General features: G+C 33.4%; 1 protein-coding gene across 1 annotated transcript in view; it reads left to right on the top strand.

Annotated features, from left to right (window-relative positions):
- The window catches only part of LOC127839010 (transient receptor potential cation channel subfamily M member 1-like), a 313,774-nt gene that overhangs the window by 5,717 nt on the left and 283,823 nt on the right, over positions 1-24,234 (top strand). Inside the window, exons 4-11 of the mRNA XM_052367158.1 lie at positions 5,527-5,627; positions 6,467-6,689; positions 7,614-7,790; positions 8,061-8,189; positions 12,057-12,293; positions 13,908-14,082; positions 14,255-14,411; positions 14,626-14,804. Coding sequence (XP_052223118.1) covers positions 5,527-5,627; positions 6,467-6,689; positions 7,614-7,790; positions 8,061-8,189; positions 12,057-12,293; positions 13,908-14,082; positions 14,255-14,411; positions 14,626-14,804 — 1,378 coding nt within the window. The remainder of the gene's footprint in view (positions 1-5,526; positions 5,628-6,466; positions 6,690-7,613; positions 7,791-8,060; positions 8,190-12,056; positions 12,294-13,907; positions 14,083-14,254; positions 14,412-14,625; positions 14,805-24,234) is intronic.

The following is a 24,234-nucleotide window of genomic DNA, read 5'->3' as shown; positions in this document are numbered from 1 at the left end:
AAGAGTGAGAAGCGAAATAGCGGAACCACTAGACTGATACACAGCGTAATATTAGTATTAATTACACTCGTTCTAATGCTTCAATATTCTTCAATTTCATAAATAGGTATTTTAATACATCACTTATTTCTAATAATAAGTCAGGCTAGTATGTATTGCTTGTCCAATAACCAGGAAACTTCAAGAGAACATTTGTTCAAGTGATACCCTCGGCCGAGTTCGAAACTGGGTCACGTTGGGACAGAAACAATGAAACCTAGTCAAATTGAAAACGAAAACTATTGAACACTCTAGAAGCCACAATAATCTTCCAGACTTCGTGAAACTTAAGGAAAACGTTTTCACAATTATATATGTGCCTAGTTTAAAACTGAGTCACGTGGGTTTCGAAAACTACGTTACCAGTCAAAATTAAAGGAAAATTTTTTTAACACTCTAGAGTCCAAATGTCTAGCCCAATGTGTATGAAACTTGATCAGAGCAATTGTCCTATAGGTATAATGGTTTAGTTCAAAACTTGGTCACTTGGGGTCAAAGACTAGGTGGATAGATGTAATTGAAGAAAAAACATGTGACAATACAATTACACACATTATGGAATAGCAATAAAAATAGAAAAAAATCAATGCAATAGACATATCTGTCGAAATTAATTAACGAGACAGTATCAATATACATAGTTATGTACTGTTCGACTAATAGATCAAAGAAAACAAATACATGTTCTGACTAAACATTTATGTTAAAAAACTGTTCCAAATTGTTCTTAAAGTTTATATTTGATCTTTATTGAAACCAATTATCTCCTCAATGTTTAGCCTATTCTGAAGTTACGTGTGAAACGGATGAATATTGGGAATGTTGTTCTGATAATTTTTTTTATAAAATATAAATTGTTTCCAACAATATGAAAAAGTTGACAATCTGTGATATTTTGGAATGACCAATTGAAACGTTACGAAAGCTTATATGTTCATAATCAAAATTTGAAATGCTCGGCACATCCGATATACACTTTTAAATTGTTAAAAACCTGTTGAATTATAGGATATCCCTAAAACATATGCATATTTGAATCTACTGATGCTGGCTAAAACGCACAAATTGGAATGTGTTGAACCACACTGCAGTAAATAATTTTTGTTAGGAATAATATGCATAATATATTTATACTGAAAAATTTATTCGTTTCAAATTCTTTATCAAAACATAATTGCCATTTTGGATTTGCCATGATTAGATTGATTTGCTTCGTCAGTACGACTTTTTGGTATACTAATTTGCAGCATTAGTTGACTCTGTATCGGATGAAAGTAAATTTGCAGGTGATTGATAGCTTATGTCTTCAGTTTTCAGCTTTTCTTTCAAATCTTGTGGCACACTTTTTATAAGACAATAGTATTTCAGAAAATCACTGTCATTTAACCCGTACTAGTTTTTTAATTGATCAAAACATAAACTTGCCTGGTTCTATAGTCATATATTTGTTCTACATGATTTTTTTATAAACGAGTTGTTCCAAATTATTTCTTTTCCGATAGCTTTGATGTAATTTTGTGCGTAGACCTTATTCAAGACCTTTAAATTGTCTTTTAAGAACACTGATCGAATTTCAGTGTGTCTATATCGTCAGGTTTAATGTTATTTTGTTAAATGAAATAATTTCCAAAGCTTTCCAGAAGAATACTGTAAAATTTCGTTATTTTTTATTCATTTGTGTGTATAAATCGTTTAACCCAAGAAACTTTGAAACCATCCATAGAGCTTTCTATATCAATCATTTTCAAACCGCCTTTTTTATATTCTTGTATAATATGATCACGTTTAATCCTGTCGTTCCATACAAACAGGAACATAGTTGTTTTTAAAGTTTTAATTTAACTGTCACCTGGTCCTTCTAAAACTGTAAATGGGTATATTCGTTTTGTCAATGCAAAAGTTTTGATAACTGTGATTTTTCCTATAAGTGAACGATTGCATTTTTTTCATTTATGTTAAAATTGTTTAAATTCCTGATTCTTTGTACATTTATTGTGTTCAGCCGTTACATTTGTATTGTTGTATATTATTATCTCAAGTGTGGTCGCGCTTTTACAGTCTCCATGATTTTTTTTAATGTGGACATTTTTTTTATTTTCTCCTTATAAATGCACATAGTTTCATTACAGAGCATTTATTGTTATTCAATTTTAAACCTGATTTAGTTGTGAATTTATCAAGGGTAATAATTAAATATTCAAATGACTTTTGACTGCCGTCAAGCAGAAAACAGGCATCATCAGAAATAATGTTTGTTTGAGTTCGATATTGTCTATGTAAATTCCTTTTAATTTGTATTATGTCTTATACAATTCGCTAGTAATTCAATACATATGAAAAACGGATAGGGCGAAAAGGGGCAGGCGTGCCTCACTCCTTTTTTGATGTCGAAGAAATTAGAGAAATACCCATTATTAATTACACAAGATTTTGCATTACTTTAAAACAGTTTCACCCACTTTATTAGAGATTGACTGAACTCCATGCGATCTTAACATTTATAAATACAAGTATGGTCTAAACTTTCAAAGATCATTCCTGTTTCATCGGCATCGTTTATTTTATCAATGACTTCATTCATCAATATATCTCCCTTTTATGAATCCCGTTTGTTCTTAGTTATACGGGTTTTTTTATGAAAAGGTTTAATTCTATTAACTTCAGATAAACTTGCTATTTCATAGTCAACATTTAACAAAGAGACTGGTCGTCAATTATTAAAAATGAAATATCTTTAGTGAAATAAGACCTTGTGTTTGAAGTTCGGTTAAAGTTTCTGTTTCAATTGAATTATTTATTGAACTGATTAAGTATTGTTTTATGTCGGTCAAAACAAGTTTATACAATTCTGTTGTTAGTCCATCTGACATTGTTATTTTGTTATGTCTTTCAATGCTTGAGAGCATTCATATTCGGACAAATGGTCGGGGTATTTGTCTCCATCATCGTTTGATAATTTTACAATATCTTGAAGAAATGTGTAATGGTTTTCTTGGTCCAAATTTACATCAATAAATCAATCATTAAATATACTTATATACACAATAAAATGAATATTTGCTAGATATCTTCCAGTTTATTTAGTGTTATATAGAAATCAATCAATCTATGAAAATTAATAAAATCATTAAACTACAAAAATGTATTTCTATCACATCATACAACCTCCGTGCGCGAATGAGAAGATCGATAACGTGTCAGTGTGATTTAGCTACTCGTTGATTGCAGACGCTTTTGCTAGCTTTACAATTTTATTCTTAAAAACGGGGCTTGTATCATGGTTTAATTTTGGCCACATTTATTAATGATAATACATATATTATGGGTGATGAAGTAGAAATCCAGTCTTTAAAAATTACAAATTGTCCACTTGAATACCAAGTTGAAAATATTTGCTCTGCGTGAAGTGCTCACCAGTCACCATATGTCAATCAAATTCCATTAGCCAAATATTGAGTTTATGTTATTTCTGCTTTTTATGTGTCTACCTGTTTTGCAGTTTTTTTTGTCTGGGTTTGGATTGTAATGTATTAATGTATTTAATGTATTTGAACTGGTCCACGTGTTATCAAATACAGTACTAGGTGAGTATTTACAATAATGAAACTTGCTGATAATATTTGTTCTAATGATAATTGGTCGAGTTCAAAATACTTCGTGAAACATCGAGCGTGAGAGCTGATCAAAACAGTTAATTCTGGTCTCAGGTAAATGACCTTAAGCCTTTGTCCTTATTGGTAAGATGATATTTCATTTATAATTGTTTAAACAACAAACAGATTCTTTATATTTTTCATTACAAGAAACCATTTTTTATTATAAGAGACGTTGAGCGCATTCTTAGATACATTTCGATTTAACATCCTTAAAGTAACATAATGTGACTTCTGTTTCAGTAGTACGTTCTTTAAAATGTAACATTAAATTAAAGTATTTTTTTACAATTGCACAAGTACAACCATCGCCCATCAGTCTTGCTATGATCACAGCTACATCTTGATACACTTACAACTTTATTTATAATTGCAGCAAATGTTTCAAGGCACATGATCAAATGGCTTAACATCTTTTGAAATTCTTCTCAAATTTGAAACTTTCACAAATATCTGAAGTTCTGTGTCTGATTTAAGAAAAACACTTATTGCATGTGGGTGCGTGTGAGGGTCGTGAACGAACAGACTGCTTTGGTTTCACCCTGCAAAAAAGTCCACGCATGCATTTTGCATGTTCCGAGATTTATCATTGTATGATTGTCTCCATTACAAAATACGAAATGACGATCGATTTTAATTTAGGTTTATATTTCATCTTTTGTGTCCATTTTTCGTTCATGTTTGCCTGTCTACGGTAAACATAATGAATAATGATAATGTAATCGCACTGATTGTCATTAAGTTATAAACTCATAAGATGTATATATATATGTATCTGATAAGATTGCACTGTTGATTGAAAGTGTAACCGCAGGGGAATATATCGTTGCGAGTCGTTTGAATTTGTTTTGGTTGCTCTAATAACGTTTTGTTTAACTGTATACAAGGTGCAGGATCAACGGGGTTTTAAGGGGTTTACACACGGGCTAGGCAGAATGTAAACACACCGTAAAGAACTTTATTTCTAAACAAGAGTTCGTAATAAAATACATCGTTTAAGCTTTGCAAACATATAAACGATAGTTGGTGAATACTGGCTTGAGAACGCTAATTTTGACTTTGGATGGACTTTCAATACCCATTTTATGTTTGGTATTAGCTTACTTTTATGATAAACTTAATTGTAAGAAAACAGGCCAATTTGTTTATTATATTATCAAGTTAAATGGATTTAGGAATTGTGCTAGAAACAACCATTGATTAAGATTATACGCGAAAACATACCAATTGTTGATTTTCGTAGGTGTCTTCTTCAATATGATCGTCAATCCATCTGTGATTTCGACCTCTAAAAAATCGTTATACACTGTGTAATAATTTAGTTCAATTAAATGCAACCACTATGGGACCTTAATGCCACTGAGACTTGACAAACATTTGTTTACTATTCCGTGTGTCAAGTGGTATATCAGCAACTGAAAGCAACAAATATAAAAACTATCGATCACATGTATATCACTCGGTATTTTTATCACGCTGTTATTCTTTTTGGACTAAACATACACTCATTTACCCAGCTGGACAAAAGTTGTGTTATTCACAAATATAAGTATGTCGTTTTTTTTTTCTGTGTGGTAAATTTAAATATATATTGTGTATATCTTTGCAAATTACATGGAATTCATATTACCAAGTGGTTGTTTGGTTAGCAATTTCTACAAGGGGAATTTTCGTATTGGTATCGAAAACTGAATCATTTTTAAGTTAACATGTCGTTTAGATTAACTCCCCCCGCTATATTAATATTTTACATAATATAGTAAATGGATATTAACTGCTTATGCATATTGTGTTGGAAGACATTGACCTCACTTTTCAGTTTTATTGTTTTCAGAATCCGATCGCCATGGCTCTGATAACATATAATTTGTTGAAGGCTGTGGAACGACAAACAGACGACAAAGTGCTAAAGACTGATCTTCAGAAATACATAAAGTATGAATATATACTTCTGAAGACATATACAGAAGACTTATACTTCTTAGTATAAAAAGTATCTATAAAAAGATAATAGCATTTCTGAGTGAGAGGGAGTGGGAGAGGAGGAGGGGAAGGTGTAGGGGGAAAGGGAGGGGCAGGGGAGGGGAAGGGGGAGGGAGAGGGGAGGTGGAAGGGAGAGAGGGAGGGAGAGAGGCAGATATATATATATATATATAAATATATATATATATATATATGTATGTATGTATGTGTGTGCGTGCGTGCGTGCGTGTGTGCGTGCGTGCGTGCGTGTGTGTGTGCGTGGTGCGTGCGTGCCTGCGTGCGTGCGTGCGTGCGTGTGTGTGTGTGTGTGTGTGTGTGTGTGTGTGTGTGTGTGTGTGTGTGTGTGTGTGTGTATGTGAATCCAATAACACATTTGTTTTCGGATGTTTCATGCGTAGCAAAATTTAAAAACAAATTGGCTCTATGCATTTAATGTACTTGGTTTTTGTTTTTGCAATCAACAGTGTAACATGTGGTCACAATAAATAAAACCCATTAATTGTGGGATAAGCAATATGTTTTATGGCATTTGTTTATAATGCAATAATTAAGCATATATATGTTTCAATGCTTGTTTAACATTGTTGTAACTCCAGCTTGTTTAATAATAATGTTCGCAAGTGTTTATGTACGTTATAATTTCAACATACATTATGTTGTCACAGCCAAGACTTCCAGTTAAAGGAAGGTTGGTACTGTTATTAACTTGCGTATACATGGCACGTTAGTGATACTATCTCTCATTTAATACCAAACGGAATTGATGTTAATTGATGTGCATTTTCATTAAGAAAATCATCTGCTATGGCGACGGGTATTCTAAACGAATGTGCCCAGAGTGATGACACAATTACGAATCAGATATTAACGCTAGTGATACCATTTTGGCAGAAGACGACATGCATAGAATTGGCTATAAAATCGAAACAAATGGATTTTCTTGACCAGCTAGCAGTCCGCAATCTGTTTGGAACTATTTGGAATGGAAAACTCGAGGATACAACTACGTTAAAGGTAATCCATTTTATAAAAAACTTGTTTTTAATTATTTACGATGTTAATGTATATGTTCTAAAACCATAAAGCACATTTTTTAAAAGCCCGTATATAGTTAAGATAATTTCCTATTGTCATCTCAAAAAAATGCACATACACCAATCGAGAGCTTAAGAAAGATAGAGTTTTTACGTTCTGATTTTTAAAATTCTTTCCCAAAGATTATTAGTGCATAGTATTCACATACATGTTGCTTAAGAAATCATTTAATATGAAAAGAAGTTCAACTAATGCTAAGCGTGTTTTTGTTTGCGATTGTGGTTATAACTACATTTGTTAAAATATTTAATCATCATTTGATATTGATATTGTCGTGCATGTAAACATACCTTGTTAACAGAATCACAATAAAAAAATAAAAGTCAGTTTTCAAACATCACATCGCATACTACAAACAAACCAAATTTTCGGTAAATATGTATTTAAATTGGCCTCGGGTGACGCGTTTAAGTGTAATACCAATTAAAGACGCTTCACCTATGTCCAAATAAGATTTCTAGCGACATTTTCACACTTATCTGCCTGAAAAAGATCTTCTACGTGTATCGTCCTCACTAGACGCAATATAAAAGAAGTTCAATAAGCTCCTAAACCTGTTTGGAAATACAAAGAAAACGATGGCGTGATGTTTTCGATGAGATCAATACACATATAATATATAAATACACATGAACAAAAAGATTTAACAAATTAAATGTAGTAACATAATAAGCCACGACAGATATGTGAGTATGTATGAATTTCTTGTGTAAACTATGTTAATGTATTCGCTTATTGTATATGTTTATAAGAACAACCATTGCTTTATTCGCATCCGATATTGTTGCATCTTATTCTGAAATTATTATGATAATTAATTCTGTTAATGCTTTGCTATTTCAGTTTTTCTCTTGTATAATGTGTCCAGCGTTATCGCTAAAACTATTGAATTACAAAACGGACAAAAGTACGACCCAGGACAACACAGTCGAACGAACAGCACCGAAAAAGATCTGTGCAAACCTTGGCAAGATCAAGGACTTCTTACAAGCTCCAAAAACAAAACTTGCGTATAATTTGGTATGCATTTTTATACTATTACACGTATTTAAACTTCATGCACTATTGTGGACATTATCTAAACCTGCTTTCAATTATTAAGAATTGTTTAGTGCTGGTTATGGTTAAGGCGATTTTTTTTTGCAACGATAACTTATTACAAACATATGACCCTCTTTCATTTTCCATTATAAACTATACATGAATATAAATTTATAAAGACAATAATTTGTAATGGCAACAGACCTTGTGTCTATTATCAATTGTATCTAATACCTTGTTGATCAACAGATATCGTATGTGATGTTTCTGAGCCTTTTCGCGTTCGTACTGCTGTTTGATCTCGCATCAACGATCTCGAACTTTGAATATGTATTGATGACATGGGTATTGGCTATACTGGGAGAAGAAATAAGACAGGTAAATAATAGAACAAAAAAACACAAATACAATGGGTATGTGTAAAAAAAATGTAAATACTAGTAGAATATTTGACAACCCCATTAATCGGTAATTTGTGTTGTGTGAGGTAATTTCCAACATGATAGTTTCGATACATAACATAAACCACCAGAGCGATAACCCGATTTGTTTCACTACAAATCTTCGAAGAATATGCTGTTTTGCTGCTCTATATTATACATACATTATTTTCATTTCACAATTGTTTTTTTCGCACGTCAATACACGAGAAATATACAATATGAAGAAGTGAAACTCCAGAAGCTGCATAATAGAAAACAATCGCCAAATGCCTAAACGTTGTTTTCAAAACATAAGAATCTCCGACGTTATGATTTATTTCAAAATAGTCTATATTTTGTAGTATACATTATATTTGAAAAATTTAGCCTTGATCTTGGGGAATTATGTACCGAATACAAAAGAACGTTTGAGTAAAACACGATAATAGAATACTGGAAACAAGTTTTTAATGAATGGTTAATTATCTCCCATCGCATTAGTGCTTTTAAAACATTATTACTGCTCGTGGGACACAACATTCAAACAGGTACGCGTATAACTTGTTAATAGTTAAAGGCAAAGTAAACTGCTTTTTTATCATAAACTGTGGGTGATTTGCAAACATTGCTTATCCGCTTAGGCTTCTGCCTAGAATAAGGCTGCAACAGAGACTATACCGCTTCGGTCGTGACTACATAGGCATGTGGTGTAACGCCGAGTTTTGTTTCTTCAATAGCTAAGTTTAAGATCTTACACTGCTCGGATGCTAAGAATGCAAGGTTTGGTTTATATTCTCAGTTGTGCTCGTTACATTTGGTCTGTTATGACAGAGTTTGGTTTCCTACAACGGATACAGATTCCAAAAAGGCTTGGTCATTGCATACAGACTTGTTGAAGATATAACACGTACTCGATAACAAAGTATTAAATGTATGTTGTGTAATGCAAACTTTAGTTGCGACACCGCTTAGGTTTTGATCCGAGCATGGTTTGCTGCATTCGTATATGGTGTTTCGCCGAGTTATGTTTTTGACGATGCTGCTTCAGCATCTCGTCTAAGTTGTCATACCATGAAACAAAAATTCACAATGGCGACCTACCTAGAAGACCGAAAGGGTCCGATTGAGTTAGCGCAATTTTGTCATTCGGCATACCTCACTTATTATCATTGAAATATGGGAAACAACAACAACACTTGGCAAATGCAGAAGAAAATGTTTATTAAAATATGTAACAATTGACAAATAAATATTCTTATCACAAGTGTTGATCTCTATGATACATCATAATAAAACATATAACCAGATTGCTATATATGTCATATGTTCTGAGCCTTGTTCAGAGAAAACTGGGCATAATGCTTGTGCGTAAAGTGTTGTCCCGAATTAGCCTGTGCAGTTCGCACAGGCTGACTGCACAGGCTATTTTTTAGTATTTTTTGGAATAAAACGTAATGGTGAGGCATAATTATGCGTAAAGTGTCGTCCCGGATTAGCCTGTGCTAACTGCACAGGCTATTTTTTTTAAATAAAACATTAGGGTTAGGCATAATTGTGCGTAAAATGTTGTCCCGGATTAGCCTGTGCAGTCCGCCAAGGCTGACTGATCAAGCTTTTTGTTTTATTTTTATTTTACTAAAACATGAGGGTAAGGCATAATTGTGCGTAAAATGTCGTTCCGGATTAGCCTTGCTGTCCGCACAGGCTGAATGCACAGGCTATTTATTTATTTTAGTTTTTTACTTAAACATGAGGGTTAGGCATAATTGTGTGTCAAATGTCGTCCTGGATTAACCTTTGCAGTCCGCACAGGCTGACTGCACAGGCTATTTTTTCTTTTTTGTTGTATTTGTTGAACTTAAACATGAGGGTTAGGCGTAATTGTGCGTCAACTGTCTTCCCGGATTTTTTTAAAACCTATTTTTGCGATGCTGCTTCAGCCCCAATTTTTGTTCGTACCCATTTTTTTTTTCGTACCAAATTTTTTTTCCTACCCAAATTTTGTTTTAGGCATAATTTTTTCGTACCCAAACTTTTCGTACCCAATTTTTTTTCGTACGAAAAAGTTTCGTTCCCACATACACAATTGTTATGATGTTTATAAACTTAAATTGATGCTTTTATATCAATTCTCTTCAAAAGCATCGTCACACCAGTACTTTCAGTACTTTGATTTCCAAATGCGTAGGTTAGTATCCTATTCTTCTCGGCTGCTACGAATGCAAGGTTTGTTATACATGCCCTGTTTTGCTCGTTACATATTGTCTGTTATGCTAAAGTTTAGTTTCCTACAAAGGTTAAAGATCCCATAAAGGCTCGGTCATTGCATGCACACTTGTTGAAGATATAACATAACTTGTACTCGATAACAAAGTATTTGTTTCAAAGTTTTGATCCGAGCTTGTATTGCTACATTGGCTTATGGTGTTACGCCAAGTTATGTTTTTTTCCAAGTGCGTAGGTTAGTATCCTACACTTCTCGGCTGCTACGATTGCAAGCTGTGTTATACATGCCCTGTTCTGCTCGTAACACATGGTCTGTTATGCTTAAGTTTGGTTTTCTATAACGGTTACAGATTTTAAAAAGCCATTACAGCCAAAAGCAGGTACACTTGCTGAAGATCTAAATCGCATTGGGGTAGCAAAGTATTTAGTAAATTATGATGTCATGAGCTGGGGAAGGCCCACAGATAAAATTATACAAATCGTGTTTTCCGTTGTGATCTTAAACGCACGCTGTAGAGAAACAACAAATGATAACAGTTTAATGGCTGCATTATATTAATTATTTTATTTTATTGAAGATAAAACATGACTTACAAAGCACAAACCAAAATAAACTTCAATGCAATAGGGCATGTATATGTTGAATTTATTTGAGGTCTAATACTATTGAACTTTAATATAATCAACGATTTTACTTTATAAATATTTATCCTTTTTTAAATAAATATATGTTTAACAACGTTTATCTCAAACAAAGAATTGATTTTTTAATATAAACTACTATTATGTGTGAAATGAAATCCATCGGAATGATTTTGCAGGTAAATCGTATCATAGACTTGTGCTTTACCTAGTTTAAAATTATATAATATCCAATAGACTTTTGATAAGTATTTTTTAATTCGCAGGAATCTCTAATCGGCAGGGGACCATTTATGTGTGTTAACCAGAAAGTTTACATTTTCTATCATGATATATCAACGTATTATACTTAATCACTAAAGTCTCTTACATGTGCCAAAATATAAGGATATCGTCCATTTAATATCGATGTTAAATTCAGCATAATCTACTACGTTTTCGTACATACGTCCAATATTTCTTCTTTTAATCACCTATAATTTTAACTGAATGAATTGCTATTTGAAATGACACATTTTTTTCTGAAAACCTACCGTGTGGGGCAGTTCCCCAATAAAGGTTTAAATCGAGCGTTTAGCGAGATTGGACAGAACATGCATATATGTATTGGTTTAAGTTGGGAATGCATCCAAAATCTACGTGTTGTCATTACAATTGTTATGGAAAATTGTGTAGAAATGGAGTTTCCATGCAATTATGTTTAATTATTTTTTATATATTGTTCTGTAAAATAATGCTTAGCTGCTTATTCGGCGCGTAAATGTAGCTCTCAAAATCTTAACTCTACGTATTAGGCATTGGTAGATCCATTCCCGATATAGATTTGATTCTTTATCCGTAGGGCTCGTGAGACAATATTACAACTATATCAAAAGTACACCCATATTTTCTATCAGAGACCTAATACAAGTGCTTATTCACCATATACACGTATTCATGTGTGATATGTTTCCAGATGGCTACGTCGAATGAGAAAAAAGAGTACTTCTCGAATGGATGGAATATCATTGATATGTGTACAATCGCCATGTTTTTTATCGGATTTGGACTGCGATTCAAACACTTTGAAGACGCGTTGGATTGGCCCAGAGTCGTGCTTGCTGTCGATTTTGTAGCGTTCTTCTTCATACTGATCCACATATTCTCTGTTCAAAATATTCTTGGTCCCAAACTTATTATGATTCAACAAATGGTACGTGATGTTATGTGTTTTTATTATATTATTGTATAATGTTTTAAATTAAGCCCTGTACGCCAGATATTATTACATCCATAATGTTACTATAACACGGAAACGGCTGCCTCAGTAACTCGAGCGCTGGACAGTAAATCCGAATTTCTTCTCCGAGTTCGAAGCAGCTCGTCCCAGCTTCGTTTATGATACATTATTTACAGTATCTTTACATGAATTCATCACGTTATATAGCTTGGTATATGTCGGTGAATGTAAACTAAGTCAGGAAAATTGTGAGAGACGTTCTATGTCATTATGCTGTTATACAGCGAAAATCGAACAACCAAACGTTAAACATACTAATGAACATCAACGGATAAGTTCGTTAAAAAATAAATAAATCTTCATAGGATGCGAGATGTTGTAGTTAGTCCAAATGAATAGTCTATCCAGTGAGATTCGTAAGCGTGTCTAAATGTTACATAATAAATACCATGCCTTGTTAATATTAGAAGATCTTCAATCAGTAGCGACATGGCAATAGCGCAAAGCCACTAATATTTTCGGTTGTGTAGTTCATGTCTGAAACCTGCCAATATTTTTTAGTGCTCATATTAGAAATTCGTTTTTAAAAGTGGTTCATATTTTTTATGGAAAATAAGTTTAAAGTAAGCAAGCAAAATGCATTATTTTGTCGATTAGAATACAGATACTGCGAGTGCAACTCAACTGAAAGGGTCAATACATGAGAATGATTATTGTTCTTCTTGTATTGTTGTATGGTTGCAGTTAACTGGACAAAATAATACAGCTAATAAATTATTATTAGAAAAAAATAGATATGACATTTACAATATTCAATAAATATAATATGTATGTTATGCATGTTGAGTTTCTTTGGAAATAGAAATATATAATTACATAGGGCGGTCCTGCTATCGTTGTGGTTCAATCCCCTTTCCGGAAGCATGTGAGCTTGTTTGTCATCATACCGGACAGGTGGGGTTTCCTCAGGGTACCCCGGCTCCCACCCCCTCAGAAGATCACGCTAGCATTTCAAATCGTTCATTAACAACTAAATAGCTTGACATTGCATATATACTTTCCATTGTTTGGGAGTCTTGAAATTTAATTAGGTGGTGTACATGTCGGTTCTACACATAAAGCAGCTTAAGGCGCGGACGAACCTCATAAACTTCGAAAAACACACATTCAAACAATTATAACAAAAATTGTCTTCTTATCCGTGACGTTCGATTTATATCACTTCAATGATATCTGAGCAATCACATTGCTTGTCAAAATTATGTGTATGCCATTTTAAAAGTTAAGTCCCAGCATCCCCTGGAGCATATATAACTATAATAAATATCATAATAGTGTTTACGATATTATCGAACATCGGCGAACAGCATTAACAGCTTGTTTACCCTCGCATATTACCAATATTTCATAACAGACAGTAAAAACATTCAATTGTTGTTAATCGCAAGTTTTTTCCATTGCTTTTTCGTTAACGTCAACCAATGTTTGCAAGGGTTTATATGATATTTATATACACATCTCTACGTTTTATTCAAAATAGCAAGAGATATGTTGGATCACTTAACTCGTGTGTGTATTCTGTTCCAGTTAAAGGACCTGGTGTATTTCCTTGTTATTTTGGTGGTGTTTGTATTATCCTACGCGATTGCCTCGCACTCCATCCTCTTCCCTGATTCTCCATTTACTTGGGAAACATTTCGACAAATAATAAGAAGACCTTACTGGCATCTTTATGGAGAACTGTTTCTAGAAGATACGGAAGGTATGTATGTGTCACCAAAACAAATCTAAATTTGTGTATAATATGATTGTACAATGTATATTATAACTAATCATATCATGAACTTCCAAGCACCTACAGCCTACAGGTATGAATTTTTATCATGGAAATTGACCGCAGTAGAATCGATTAGTAATTATCATTTTCCAAACAGGTTCTGCGGATTGCACAACGGATGTTAGGCTTTGGACAAACGGAATATATCCGCGTTGTCCAAGCAAAACTGGACAGATTGTGGTTCCAATCATGATGGGGATCTATATGCTTTTCACCAATATACTCCTTCTCAACCTTCTGATTGCTATGTTCAGGTATATTTAGCATATGTCGAAACACTTGACAGTTGTTGAAATTAATATTATATTCATGTTCTTCAATTATGCCTTTACAGAGAATAAAATACCTCTTTATTTAATAATACATACATACAATTTTACAGTTTTCGAAATGCTTTGATGTTGTATACGTGTTTGTTTGTTTTAAAGAGCAAGGATGTTAATTTTAAATGCCTATTCAAATTTTTAGTCACACATTCGAGGGTATTCATAAGCGATCGGAATCGCTGTGGTGTTATCAGCGATACTTCATACTGAAGGAGTACGGAATGAGACCTGTTATATGTCCTCCTCTAAACATATGTTGGCACATATACGATCTTGTCCAACGCGTGTGCTGTCGACAGGCGACTGTAGAAGATCCTTTTCGTAAGTAGCATGTCACATTCTTTGATCGCACAACTAAACGCTGATGTTGAATAATAAGGTCATATACATTGTATTATATGTTTAGCGTCCCGTTTAAATCTTGGAACTTGCAAATAAGTCAGGACAAATTTAGTCAGTTAAACCTTCATCACCAATCTAAAAATGACCGTAGAAGCATGTGAACATTCACAAATAGAAATACTAATTATTATATTTTAGTTTCTTAAAGAAATATTTAAATGTAATATGAACTGAAGCGCAATGTTTTTATCGTAATGGGTGTTGATAAATCATACAATTGCCGGGGCACTGAAAATTTCAGAAATGCTTCAAGTGTTTCCCACCCAACTAGAGATGTACTGGTATGAAACCCAGGTAATTCTCGCGTGTATCGGTGCTATACACTGAGCACGTAAAAGAACCAAGGTATCTATTCGCAAAGAGCTAGGGTATCGCACCCGGATTCCTTGTATCCCAATACTGTCTCTTCTGCTTGCTGTCTCTTCAGCAAAACCAAAAGACCCCATTGGAAATAAGTGCTTGCACTTTCATGGGTTATCCTTGACCGCAAGGTCAAAATAAATACATACATACATACATACATGTTATAATATTCTATTTTTATGTATAATCTTTAAATTAAACAATGATCTGATACGCATTTTAAAAGAGCAATACGATATTAATTATAAAGACAAAATATACAATTCACAATTATAAGATCTAGTAAGTTGTTTGCACTGGTAAAAGTCCCTATTCTAATAAAAAAATAATGTCAATAACTAAAAAACAAACAAATAAAACAGAAATTTAAAAGCCAAGAGTTTTAAACAATTTTGTGTTTTAATTGAGTCGCATTTGCGGAGTTTGTAAATGCGTTGTTTAAGGCATTACGTATACACTATCCATCTTCATTTTCTATATGGTGAAACATATGTTAAGTTTGTTAAAAAAAAAAATTACACGCCCGTGAACGCTAAACATAACATCAAATTGGTAACTGTTGTCCTTTAAAATGCCACTGCATCTCTAACTTCCACATATTACACGTTTCTTAACAGTCAAACGTGAATGAAACTTAACGAAGAATATTATACCACGTTACGCCGCTTGTTTCCCATCGACATTATTTTAGTTTTAGTTTATTTCAAATAATACTCAGAAGGCCAAAAGTGGACACATTGATAGCGGACTTGCGATGTTAACAGGCAATACAATAAAAACAATTGTAAATTAAGACGTTTCAATGTAAACATGTTAAATTTTTTACTGTTTAAAATATTATGTACGAAAATCAAAAATGAAGAAATGAACAAAACAGTAAATTGTACCTAAGTTATTAGGGTTTTTTTTGTGGCAGAAAGTCACATTAAGAAGGGCCATTAATGATAAATATCTTATAGTATGTTTATCTATTCTAACAATAAAATTTTCATCTACTTATTAATACATCTTTTCCTAGAATACCTATTCGGATCAATTTGGTGTCTGAAGGCAAAACTATTAGATATTTTACAATAAAATAACACAATAATTGAAAGTATTTTAAGAAATATCAGCGTACAATTCGTCAAAGTGTAATCGTAACAGTATATTTCAGACTGCTTATTCGAAACAAAACAATAAACAGTCTTAAGACTCACACTAAATTACGAATCATAATATAACTAAATTTTTTTTTACAAACTATAGTTTTTAATATATAAATATATATTGATAGACAAAAGCGTCTAATAAATAACCCACAATAACACGCTAATAAATTTAGAAAACAGTGGACAAATATATATTACAATTTGTTAATTTAGCAACAATATATTCATTTTACATACCTACAGAGGTCATCACAAACAACCTTTTTCAATATATCGAAATTCTGAATGTTCAACAAAAATAAGGTATCTATCGTTAAGCAACGAATTAATGTGTGCAGTATCAAACAAACACAAATCGAACTTAATTGACGATATATAAGCATCATGTGATCAAACCAAAAACAGATAAATGTAACAAACTAGTTTTGTTATTACCATGTTCTTTTCTGGTGTCTTTCGCTCGATGAATGTATGTATGTTTTCTGTTTGTTGTACATTAGATTGTAATGCAAGCACCGAAATTCCGTTTAAAATTAACATTTAAAAATAACACGAAACTCATGTTTAAATAAAGACACTGCAATGTCTTTAAAATAATTGAATTGAAATGCGTCTAGTACAACTGCAAGTCTCAATATTCAACCTGTGTAAAGACGTACGTAATTGTGATCAGCTAAATCAAAATATGTTTGTATGACCTTTATTAAGGTATGGTTGAAACTGAACAAACGTGTCGTTTGTTCTTAAAATTGCCTTACTAGAGTTTTGAATCACCTTTTTAATATTCTGGATACATGTGTTCCTCAAAATCTGCATAAATAGTATACAACATATTCTAATTACTAACATATTGAAAAAGCCAAGAATATTAAAACCCCAGATAACCTTATACATCTCTTAATACTGTGCACCAAGTATTGTTGTTTTGACACTATATTATATAGGTAAATATGGTCAACAATACTTATATCTGATGTGTATATCTGATGGGTTTTTTAAAGTTTTTTTCTATTAATGTATTATATATATATTTTTGACTTATCGGGTTTCAATAGCTGCCAGAGTAATAACAACCGTTTATATTGACACCCTGGAAGCTTCACTATTGAAAAGAAATATGTTCAATGGATAAGCCGTTGATAACATCCCCACTAACACAGAATGAAATCAATACTAGTCTGCAATAAGTATGGACGGAGCAAAACAAAAATTTAAAGTCCTCAATAATTATTGTGGGAGCCTAACTAAGGTGAATAGTCTGCGCTAAGTTTGGGCGGAGCCTAACTAAGGTTTAAAGTCCTAAATTATTATTTAAGGAGCCTTACAAGGGTAATAAGTGTACAATAGTTAATTACGGAGCCTTACTAAGGTTAATTGTCTGCAATAATAATAGGACGAAACGTTACTAAGTTTGTGACGTAGCGGATTGTCAATGCACCTAATATGTCTTATAGGAACACACAAGTCTCTGAATGATAAAAACACAATAAATCTCTGAATGATTTCTAACTATTTATTTTATTTTCTATTCAAATAGTCTTTAATTACGATTCTAAGTGTCAAGTCAAAGTTCTCTCAAATCTACCCGCAGAATATCTTATTCTGACCAAACATCTACATTTTGTCAACAGGTTAATTTACATGAAATTCCCTTATAATTTCGATTGGTCATCAGTGTCCATTTCTTCACGTGCTTGTTGTCGATTGGTTGAGTTCTAAATGTATTGAATTACTGACACCCTGGATTAACAAAATTATTCAGGTAATACCGTATTTACACACTTATCGAACAATCATTCTAGATGTGATGTGAATTTGTAATGTACTCTTATAATTCAATAAAATCATGTTTCCCATCGCACATTTTATATGATGAATGCAACCAGGCAAACAAGATGATGCAAGTTTGTTCGATTAATGTTAATAAAGTCGGCCTATTTCAATAGTTATATAAGATAATATCACTTGAATGGCTTGTAAAATATTCAGTCTCCAGATTTTGATTTCTCATGCACGGATATTTCGTGTTCCTACTTGCTAACAATAAACCTTCAAACATTCTGGACCAGTTTGTACTTGTAAATTTCTATCATATCATTTATATTATCTGTATTATTAATATTATCTGTAATTAAATTGCTATATAACATAATATGCATTGTATAAGAATAAAAAATATGCATACGCTGTTACGTTAAAAGTTTATTAGTATGCAATAAATACAGAAGGGGACTTACTAAACTTAACAGTCTGCAATACTTATGGACGGAGCTTAACAAAGATAAATAGTCTGCAATACGTATGAACAGAGTCTTACTAAGGTTAATAGTCTGCAATAATTATGGACGGAACCTACCTATGGATTTGGGAACGGTTCTTTAGAATAACTGTTAATTTTAATGTTGCGTGCTCCTACTTTATCACGCGTTCAGAAAACTTGCATAATACTAACAGCCTTTTAATTGTCATAGGTAAAGGTCGTTGGTCAACAACCCTTTAAACAGGTTGAACCCACGATGCTTTACATTCTAAACGTATTACCCAAGCTATAATCTATCTTTATTTGTCGCAATTCGTTTGATGTGTCCCCCTGTATTGTGTATTTGTCTTGAATACAAGACTATGCGCGGTAACACTAATTTATCCCCTGATACTATTATCGAGTTTGGTTATTTCTTTTTGTATTGCAACGAAATCTGTTAAAAGTGTTATGCGTACAACGGTTTACTATAATGGTTACATATACGTATGCTAGCAATAAAAGAAAAGTGGGGACAGCGGTCTAGTGGTGGGATGCTGGTCTAGGGATCGAGAGGTCCCTAGTTCGAATCCCACTCGGGCACTGGATTTTTCTGAGCAAAAAATTAATTCCACGCTTGCTCCTCTTCACCCAGGTGTATTAATGGGTACCTGTGAGGGAAATAAGTCCATCTGCCGTGGCTGCCTGGTGCGCCATATGTAAACGGACGACTTAAATCCCAGTGATCGGGGGGTTAATGTCGAAGTCGGCTGAAGATGTATATCGAAGTAGACTATAAACCGCAACTTTAACAGAAAAAAGTCAGCAATGCCGAAAAATGTTTAAAGTTACGACATAAAATTATATTTTGGATTATTCTGCAATAATTATCGGTGCAACATTATCGTTTAAAATACTCTTAGTAAATCTGGGAAATAGTACAGCAACATACAAGTACTTAAACACTCACAATCAATACAAAAACAAAATTAAATTTCTCGTAAATGGTTTCAAATCAAAAATAAAAATAAAACTTTTTTTTTTACCTTTTCTTGTAACCATGTTTCATCCACTGCTATACGGATTGAAAATGAATAGTATTATAAAGAATGCGTCTAAATTGTAATTTAATTCTTAGGCAAACACACTTTTAAACGAGGGCAGGTCGACACGACTCTAAGTATTTAAAAAAAAATACGGAATATAGTTAGGGCCATCGTGGTTACACATTAAAATTCAGAAGGCGAGAATACGATGACGACAGTGCGACAACGCGATAGTACGATGGCGACAATTCGATAGTACGATGGCGACAACCGATAGTCATATCGTACTGTCGCCATCGTATTGTCGCACTATCGTCATCGTATTCTCGCAATCACGTCATCGTATTCTCGCACTCTCGACATCGTATTCTTGCGCTATCGTCATCGTATATTCACACCCTCGCATTCTCGTCATCGTATTATCGCACTCTCGTCATCGTATTATCGCACTCTCGACATCGTACTCTCGCGTTCTCGCATTCTCGCCCTCTGGATTTTAATGTGTAACCACGATATTCAGTAAACAAATTAAATTCCGCCTTGCAGTGCATCGATGTATTAATTGTCGTGATAAATTATATCGGCTTTTATGCATACAATTAAGTTATTTTCCAGATTGTTTTATTTTCTGTCGACAGTGTGTATACACGCATAAACATTCATGAACATGGTGAAATTATGAGATAGTTCTAAATATGTAAACACACACACACATAAATCCGTGCGCATAAATATATTTAAAACATCTAAATGTGAGTTGTTTTATAAGGCTACATCATACAAATTGATTATTGAAAACTTACCTAACCCTGCTCATCACAGATTTAAGTTTTGAGAAAAATACAGTTCTACACACTGAGCGCAGTCCTGGTAAAATATTTCGTATATGTACAATAATCCACGTTTTCTTGTTTGTGGGTTGAAGTGTGAAGTCTGAGTTTAAATTTGAACATACGTTATACCATAGAAAATTACAATAATGAACGATATCGTAACAAAACAAACAATAACTACAGTCTAAACATATGCAAAGATACCTATTCATCAAGAACTACTTGTTATAAAAATTGAGGCCGGCATAGCAAACAAGCATACACCGGTACTTTATTAATGCTTTAATGAGGAGCAGCATGTGCTTTGTTAAAACTAATTGAATTGGAATTGTCATCCACATGAATTCTAGACTTGTTCAGAACTTCCACTAACCGCAGTGCACGGTATATTCACAGATGAATTCTAGGAGTGGTGTGCCACTAAACATCACACAAATTGTTTAAATTAAATTTAACTGATCTGGCTTTAAAGTCCTTTTTGAAATGGACACAACCGATGCTTCAAGATTAATGCATTTTCATCCCCAACACTCGGCAGATCAATATCTTAAAACGTACATCCTGTCAGTTTAAACCATCCACAAAATGGAATTAAATTGCAAAACACAATAATTCACTGTTTAGCACCCTATGGGTGCTATAGAGATAACTCTCTATAAATAACACAAACAGCTCCATTTTTAGACGTGCTTAAACTACAGCAAATATTTATTATTTGCAATCGCAAATAAATTAATATGTCGTCGTAATATTAGATTCCTATTACACTACGAATTTAATTTCGTGAAGGAAATTCGATTTACAAAACAATTCATATCACCGGAACATATTATATTACACACAAGAATGATCTATGACATTTTTTGAGAAAAAAACAGCGAGCAAGATTGAACTCACGAATAAGATAGTTATAGAGACAGTGCTGTTAAACTCCACTTTGATTTTAATGACGTTTTACCCTATGAGCGCTCTTTGGTTTTAAACCTGCCTCTTACTGAAACTTCACTACAGTGCGTTTGATATTTTGTATAAGCGATTATAACATAAAAGTGGGCTACGGTGGTACAGCATCTTGATCCATGTTTCACTCTCTTGGATTTGTCTATAGAGTTAATATTGTTAAATGCATGTTTAATATTAATCTAATTTTCAGGTGTGAAAAAGAAAAAAAACTTGTGTACACTATACTATGAATTGATTTCACCCGTGCGATTGCCCTTCAGTTTATTAAGTAGGCATTTAAAACGTCGAGAGCTTAACAAAAGCGCAACAAAGACAAAATCTCAAAACCACTTCCAAGAGATTGACGGACATGTTAGGATCCAGGCACGAACACTCTGGAAACCAGCAACGGTTATTTAAATTCATAACGATTAGTCTTAAATAATAAAATCACCTTCTGGTCAAGTATACAGGATAAACGCCGTTTCCTCTGTTTTATAATTTCGGCCAAACGAATACTTCAGCAGGCGTAACAAGTATTAAAGCATGCGATGCCTAATCAACAGTAACGTTCAATCGAATCATCGATTTCGCGACAAAGAAGTTAGGACAAGATTGCTTTCATTCATTCTCCAATTGCTTCTGGATACAGTTTTGTATTTTGTGTAGCACTTAAGCACTTAAATGCATTCTATATGTTATGCCGCTTAACATTGCTGGAAATATTGATAAAAAGTATATTTCGAAGTTATGTTTAAATAATAATAAACAGAAGACATACAAGACAAATGGAAAAATATGCACAATATTATTTATTAACTGTTTAAAGCATGTAAAATAAACGCATTTTGGTATTAAAGAAATGCTGAGCAAATTAGGTTTAATTGCACACAAAAACAGTTTATAGCTTAAACGTGTATTATTTAACACGTTTCAGTAGTTTACATTTCTATGTTAACCGCAAAACAAACAACCGAGCGTGTACAATAGAAATGTGTGAAACTACGTTAATCAAACTAAGCCTACAGTGACTAACGGAATCCGGATAGTGCCATCTATAATCTCGAACTTCTTTCATCAAGGGCGACACACGACACACGAAGCGATACATGATATTTTGCGCGACACAGGAAGCGACAAACGATATTTAGCGCGATACGTGAAGCGACGCGCGAGAATGTACCACGAACTATCTCCCTTGTGTAGGTAGCCCAAAAGGCGATATATCGTGGTAAATTTTGCGTGTCGCTTCGTGTATCGCGCAAAATATCGTATGCCGCTTCGTGTATCGCGCAAATTATCGTGTGTCGCTTTGAGTATCGCGCAAAGTATCGTGTCTCGCGTTCAAAGCGCGACACACGAAACACGAAGCGACACACGGTATTTTGCACGACACACGAAGCGATACACGATATTTTATAATTCAAATATCTCTCATATTACCCTAATTTTAGACCACGACACACGACACTTGAAGCGATACACGATATTTAGCGCGACACACGAAGCGACACACGATATTTCGCGCGATACACGAAGCGACACGCGATATTTGTTTTTGTTCAAATATCGATGTAATCATATCGCCTGTCGACTCTCGCTTTTTTTAAACGCTGCTACAGTAATTTATAACCATTTATTATCAATTTGTCTCCCCTGATTTTTTTGAAAACGCGAGAGTCGAAAGGCGATATAAAAACAGCGATATTTGAACAGTAAAAATACAAAAAAGAACAATTCGCAAATAACATCTTTTCACGTAGTACATGTAAAGATAATTAGTATATCGGGACGTTCCCGTTACACTACCACGCTGTTAAGAGGCGTGACTAGCAAATATGGTTTATTTCTTGTTTATTGCAATTTTGCCCGACATATGATCATAATTATAACGAAATATTAATGCGTGTTTAAACGGCTATATGCAAGGAAATTATGCATGTGGACGCCCATCTACTCAATAAAAATTAATGTTAGGTCCCATTTAATATCTCTAGCCCGCATTATAACTCACGGGAACTATGTTTCCCAGTCAACCATTAGATGTCCAGCTGTGTAAGAAAATATATATGCCATCTAGATCGTGTACTGTTAGTCTAGTCACATAATTTGGTAAGACTGGTTTAGTAAATGCGTTTCTTTTTGCCTAAATATACTTCAAATTACACCATTTATAATAAGTCGAACAAACTGCGCTACTATTTTCACATTTAAAATTAAATTACGTTTTAAGAGAGTTCCATTTTATCATTTGAATTTACACGAACTGCGTTTGTATATACCGCAGGACGTCTTTAATTGAATTATTTTTTTCGTTTATCTGATTGACTTGTACAAACACAAATATAGTGATATTCATCTACAATGTCGTTTGAGTTACACACTGAACAATACCGTTTGTGCCATGGTGTATTCTTTCTTTACTATATAGCGATGTATACGTAATAGGTGAGCCGACACACGGTATCAACAAAAATACTAAATAGGTTGGTACAATACCAAGATAACTTGCATATTATATCATGTGCTAAAATTTCCTTTGTAAATCTTATACAGAGTTGTCCACATTAGACCATTTTCGATGTCACATTCCCTTTAATTATATTAGGTGCTTGTTATTTTTTAAACGTGATCTGGTCATTCGATAAATGCATGTATTATTATTTAATAATGAAACATATATGTTGATAATTTTCAGGATTTGATAACGACGAAAAACGCTCAAACAGTGCTAGAACAGATGTAAAGTCAACAATAAGTCAGATAAATTACTAC

Source organism: Dreissena polymorpha, chromosome 7, assembly GCF_020536995.1.
Source record: "Dreissena polymorpha isolate Duluth1 chromosome 7, UMN_Dpol_1.0, whole genome shotgun sequence".
Taxonomy (NCBI): domain Eukaryota; kingdom Metazoa; phylum Mollusca; class Bivalvia; order Myida; family Dreissenidae; genus Dreissena; species Dreissena polymorpha.
Note: the sequence above shows the minus strand (reverse complement) of the source record. Positions and strands in the feature narration are given on the sequence as shown.